This window comes from Lipotes vexillifer, unplaced genomic scaffold, assembly GCF_000442215.2.
Source record: "Lipotes vexillifer unplaced genomic scaffold, Lipotes_vexillifer_v1.1 scaffold472, whole genome shotgun sequence".
Classification (NCBI taxonomy): Eukaryota; Metazoa; Chordata; class Mammalia; order Artiodactyla; family Lipotidae; genus Lipotes; species Lipotes vexillifer.
This window is the reverse complement of record NW_006797698.1, coordinates 2,426,686-2,432,769: the sequence shown is the minus strand read 5'-3', so window position 1 is coordinate 2,432,769 and position 6,084 is coordinate 2,426,686. Positions and strand designations below refer to the sequence as shown.

The 6,084-nt window shown below is 44.2% G+C and overlaps 1 protein-coding gene across 1 annotated transcript; it reads right to left on the bottom strand.

Moving 5' to 3' along the window:
* Positions 1 to 1,927, bottom strand: GIMAP2 (GTPase, IMAP family member 2). Its single transcript, XM_007469848.1, has 2 exons — positions 1,900 to 1,927; positions 1 to 977 (listed from the first exon to the last, which is right to left on the bottom strand). Exons 1-2 carry the CDS (start codon positions 1,925 to 1,927, stop codon positions 1 to 3), a joined length of 1,005 nt encoding a protein of 334 aa, XP_007469910.1.
* Positions 1,928 to 6,084: the final 4,157 nt, after the last annotated feature.

The following is a 6,084-nucleotide window of genomic DNA, read 5'->3' as shown; positions in this document are numbered from 1 at the left end:
CTATAATATAGGAGTCTTGCATTCCAGTCTAATGGTCTTTCTAAGAATTACCATTAATTTTCGGGGTATAATTAACAGTAAGCTACAGAATAAATTGCACATGCTAAACAGTAAGCGGTAAAAGAAATTGCACATTCCGCGCAATACACGAAATAAGAGAGTTTGCAATCTGACAAACACCTGAATACACGATAAAATACACATTGCTATTAGGATTAGGGCTTTGACCATGGTTGAACGTCTCTGAATTTCCATGTACTTTACAAAGTTCTCTTCGAAATCCTGTAATCTTTCCTCTGACTGCACAGTTGCACATTCTGACCCTGTTACTAGGCTGTACAGCCTATTGCTGTAGTGGCCACCCCTTTTCGCCATCACTAGGCTCTCAGTCAAGTCCATTAGCTCCTTCACCTGGTCATCCTGATTGCTCCCTTTAGCACGGTTACTAAAGGCACACACTCGCCCCCCACACGCAGCCACCAGCTCACTTAGGGCTTTGTTATCTGAGCCATGGATGTAATCCATCAAGGAGCCTCCATTGAGGTCTTCCTTGTGGGTGAAGAGGACAATTGTGTGTCTCATGGCATCCTCTCCAAAGATCTCCTTCACCTTCTGCACAGCCTGCTGGTCCTCAGTGGTGAATCGGCCCAGCTGTGTCACCAGGAGCAGCACGTGGGGTCCTGGTGCAGAGAGTAAGTAGCACCTCTGTACCTCTTTGTACAGGGAATCGGAGGGGTCCTTCCCAGAAAACATGTCTGGTGTGTCAATAACAACCGTCTCTCTGTCTCCCCAGCTTCCTCGACTTTTACTGCAAGTCTTCGTCAAGGACTGGGCACTCAGCCTGGACTCAAATGCTTGCTTCCCGAGGATGCTGTTCCCTGTAGCACTTTTGCCGGTTCCTGTTTTGCCCGCCAGAATGACCCTCAGCTCTGATCCTCTGGCATGTTGAGCTTGTTGACTCTTTGTATATGGTCCTGCTAATCACAGATATAGAAACAAACTTACAGTTACCAAAAGGGAAACGGGCAGGGGAGTGATAAATTAGGAGTTTGGGATTAAAATATACACACTACTATATATAAAATAGATAACCGACAAGGACCTACTGTATAGCACAGGGAACTATACTCGATATCTTGTAATAACCTACAATGGAAAAGAATCTAAAAATCTATTCATATGTATGTGTGTGTGTGTGTGTGTGTGTGTGTGTGTGTATAACTGAATCATTTTGTTGTAAAACTGAAAGTAACACAGCACTGTAAATCAACTATATTTCAATTAAAAAAAAAAGGTGAAAAAAAAAAGAATAGGCTTGCTTTGTTATTACCACACTGATCATGCCAATGGAATATTTTTAATGATAAGGAAAAGTCTGGGAAAAGATACTCTCACAATGTATGGTGTTTATGAAATAGACGCTAACTCTATTATCAAATAAAATAATGACTTTTAAAACTCTAGATTTCTCTAGGTCTGCAGGGCATTGCCATGTTGGCTTCTAGAAAAACATATTTGGAGGATGAGTTAGAATTAAAAACATACCTTGTCATTCAAAATTTGCCTATATCATCCAGTTCTGGCCCTGTAAAAGGCAAATTTTCTGGAGATGAGAGACGGGTAGCCAAGACAGTGGGTTCCGTCTTCAGGTGGGGAAAGTAACCTGACTGTCCCAGGACCAGAGACGGCTCCTCTGACCGTGGCTGGGCAGAGGTGTGGTCCCGACCACCAGCGAAATGGTTAGACCAGGAAAATACTGAAATGAGCATTGTGAAATGATTCTCTCTAGTGAATAAACTGCTGCTCGCTTACACTTTGTTTCAAGAGGATAGCATGATTTTTATACAAAATAAGCACAGAATGGGTAAAACAGGCACACAGAGGAAGTCATTTTCTTACCAGAGTGACTGCATTCCTTTTGGCCCATGGCAGCTCCTGAGGGACAGAGAGACCAGAGACCAATTAAAAAACTATCATTTTTGAGTTACGGCTCATGAGAGAACCTTATATTTCTAGAGCACGTTCACAACCATGCCTCACTTGTCTACACAAAGCTGAGGAGGTGGGTGGAAAGAAGTGCTATCTCTATTTTACAGAGAAGTTTAGTCACTTGCTCAGAGTCAACCCAGTGAGTCAGAAAATGGGTTTGGCTTGTCGCCCCACCTACTTCTCATCTCCATGCGCACCTCTCCCCCACTTTCCCTCCTCCCTGCAGGACCTCCCTGCCCACTCTTGCTTTCCGTGGCCACACACCTTCCTTTCCCTCTGCGTCCTTTCTAGGTCTGCCTTGGGTCCCAGGTTCAGACTGCTGTTTCCTTTGATCCTTCCCCAGCTCGCCCAACCCCTCCCTCCACGCTGCGTCCTTGCTGAGAGGCTCAATGAATTAAGAACACGACTCCAGAAAAGTACGCTGTCCTTTAAACCAGAAATACACTTCATTTGATCCGTTAATTACTTGAATTTTCCTCTTTCCACGTAGAAGCCTTGCCATTTAGTTCCTTTTCCTACGCAGAGCAAAGTATCTTAAAACTGGCAGCCTGTACCAAGTGACAAGGCAGAGAAAATGCATGAGTTAATGACCAAATTCTTCCCGGTTAGCACTTTTTATTGGCTCTATGCAAACGAAGTTCTCTTTGCCAGTAATGGGTAAAGCCTAAATTCCATGAAGTTTACAGGTCCTGGAAACTGGCTTCACTTAAGCCAAATGCCATCACTCTAAATTGTTTCCCTGAAAATAGGGCAAATTTGTTTAAAAATGTTTTCTTTAGCCTGGGAACTAGAAATCAACACTGCAGAACTTTCTTGAGTGTGGGCTTACCTGAGTTGTTGAAAGAAGCAGAAGCCTCCCCAGTGAAATCTGTGACTTGCCCGTTCAGCTTGAAGAGAAAAAAACAAAACAAAAAAAACAGAAAACAAGAAACCTAGTCTGCTTCTTCCTCTCTTGAATCTCCACTGAGTTTCCTCACTGCAAGTGAGCCCCGGCACATGCCTGTGTCTGATTCTCTTTTTTAAAATAGTTAAAATGGCAAAATTTAATGAATAATTTGTTGTCACATGGACTGTCTTTTCTCAATAGTGAAAAAACCCAATGTTTGAATCATTTAAACTGGACAGGAAAAAAAGGGGCACCAGGGATGCTGGTAGATTTGTTTCCTTCCCACCCGGGCTGTGTCCCCGCAGTTACAGGTTTGCCTGAATGAACACGCCTCAACTCCTCCCAGGAGGAATGACACCTCATCCACACCGTAGCAGTGACTGTCCTAAAGGCAAGTGCCGCTGGGCTTGGGGGCAGAAAGAGCGTGGGTGTGAGGGGCACAGGACAGGGCACTGTGCAGAGCGGGGAGGGTACAGAAGGGGGAACCCGGGAGAAGTCCATGTCTGTCTGACTGTAACAGTCACGTCCATCAGCGCATTTGGAAATAACTCACTCATGGTTTCCCTGCTTTTCCTTCCTGTCCAGCTCTGCAATGTCAGGGAGGCACCCCTGGGAAGCAATGGTCTAGGCAGTGTCTACAATAATAATCTGAGTCTCTACATTCAGGAAGAATGACCCAAGGGGTTAAAGCTGAAATCACTCAAATGCTTTTTTCCCTTATTTATATGGCGTTCACCACAGCAGGGGCAGAGAAAATGTGGGACTTAAGATAGCCTTTAAATATCCCAGGTTAGTAGTGATGCACTTTGCTTTCTCTCCCAACCACTGATGAGAAACAATCACAGGCCCCGACCTCATTATAAGAGAGGTTTGGAAACGCAGTGGAGTCCCGGGACATGGGTGGACACCACTGCTTTGTCACACCCTGACTATTATCACTGTCTTGCATTCTTTCACATCCTTTACTATGCAGTCTTCTACTTAATATCAGTAATCTCTTCCTAAAAACAAACCATTCTGTGTCAAAATACTAACAGGGACCTAGTTCTTATTGTTTTTCATGAAAACACATATAATGCAATATCAAATTCAAAGCCCATCAATTTTCTAAATCACATGTAAAATTCATTAAAGTACCTATATAAAAACATTTTTTCAGAACAAAAGCTTAAAATATTGCTCTTTTGAATACCCAAAATATTTTTGGTTTATAAAAGAAAGTGATTGGATAAGTATCCTGACAAATAACTCAATTAAAAAATGGGCAAAGGACCTGAATAGATATTGTTTCTGAGAAGACATACAAATAGCCAACAGGTACCTGAAAAGGTGCTCAACACCACTAATTATCAGGGGAATGCAGATCAAAACCACGATGAGGTATCACCTCACACCTGTTAGGATGCTATCATCACAAAGACAGGAGAGAAGTGTTTGTGAGGATGTGGAGAATTCACGCGGTGGTAGGAGTGTAAATCGGTGTAGCTACTACGGAGAACAGTATGGAGGTTCCTAAAAAAATTAAAAATAGGGCTTCCCTGGTGGCTCAGTGGTTGAGAGTCCGCCTGCCGATGCAGGGGACACGGGTTCGTGCCCCGGTCCGGGAAGATCCCCCGTGCCGCGGAGCGGCTGGGCCCGTGAGCCATGGCCGCTGAGCCTGCGCGTCCGGAGCCTGTGCTCTGCAACGGGAGAGGCCACAGCAGTGAGAGGCCCGCGTACCGCAAAAAGAAGAAGAGAAAAAGAAAAGAGGTATTTGTGGAGGGTGGAGGGAAATCAAGAACCCGTCACAATGGCTGTTCAGTGCAGGTGAAAGTGTGTGGGGTGAACTGGTGAAGCAGGGGAGGAACGACGGACGCCTGACTTTCAAAGTTTCACCGAAGTGATGGGTGCAAAACAAAAACTCAGTGAACAAACAAACAAACCCCAACAAACAAACAAACAACAAAAGACCCAACCCAGAGCTTTTCAAAGAGGCTGGACTGAGCGACTTGTCTACTGAAAAGTGTGAGGAACTGTTAGCTTTACATTGCAAAGAAATAGCTGCCGAAGACCTAGTTCCAAAGGATTCTCAGAGTTGTAAGAAGGGTCATCTCATGGAATAACTGTAAAGATTAACGGCTAAAATTTTTTTTTAATATTTATTTAGGCTGTGCTGGGTCTCAGTTGTGGCATGCGGGCTTTTTAGCCGCGGCATGCGAACTCTTAGTGGCAGCGTGCATGCGGGATCTAGTTCCCCAACCAGGGATTGAAGCCAGGCCCCCTGTATTGAGACTGCAGAGTCCTACCCACTGGACCACCAGGGAAATTCCTCATGGCTAAAATTTTAATTAAAAAAGTTTTAAAGACATTTTACATCAAACAAGACATCAACAGAAGCATTCCACTACAAGATGCAATTACCAGCAGTATTACATTACAAAAAGGTATATTTGCAAGCAAGGGAACCCAAAGAGATGTCTATTTCGAGTTTTCTTGCATCACATTGCTTTGTCTATGGTTTCAAATGATGGCTCACAATCGTCTCCTTGTGGAACATCTCGTACCATGAGGTAAAGATAGTTGTCAGCTCCTTGGAATTGGACATGGACATACCTTAAGTGTGGACCGTCCTACCCACTCCTTCACCAGTTCATTCCCACACAGTCACCCCCCACTCAGTAGCCACGGTGACCGCTCTTTTATCTGCTTCCTCTCTCAGTGGACAAAGCTGACAATAATCCCTTTAAATTCCTCTGACTTTACATTACTATGGTGAACTCGGGAATCAAAACCACCAGGAGTAAAGCACTGTCACCTTGGTGAAGGCGTGAAGAAGCCATCTGGAACATTCCAGCCCCAAAAGATGCAACAGGGAGGAATCGAGGAACACAGTTGACCAACAGGGAGGCACAGAGGTGTGGAGCTAGGCCAGTGCCCCACCAACTGAAGCCCCAGTCTGCGTGGAGAAGAGGCAGGGGAAAACCGCGCTCTGCCTGACTTCCTGAAGCACAAAATCACGAGCATAATAAAACTGTTTTTTGCCACTGAGTTCTGGAGTGATTTGTTATATAGCAATAGATGATTGGATCACCTGAATAGATTCCTAGAAATGGAATTGCTAGACAATTGGTAGATGCATTTGTAATTTTGATAGATATTACTGGATTGTCCACAATAAAAATTTTAACCAAACTAGTTACACCAGCATTTTGTTAATTCCCCCATATCCT

Bases quoted from the DNA above. Each gene is read 5' to 3' on its own strand.
- GIMAP2 (XM_007469848.1), bottom strand. From the start codon at position 1,927: ATGGGCCAAAAGGAATGCAGTCACTCTG. The intron at 978-1,899 runs GTAAGAAAATGA...ATCTGTGATTAG, and splicing joins AAAGGAATGCAGTCACTCTG to CAGGACCATATACAAAGAGT.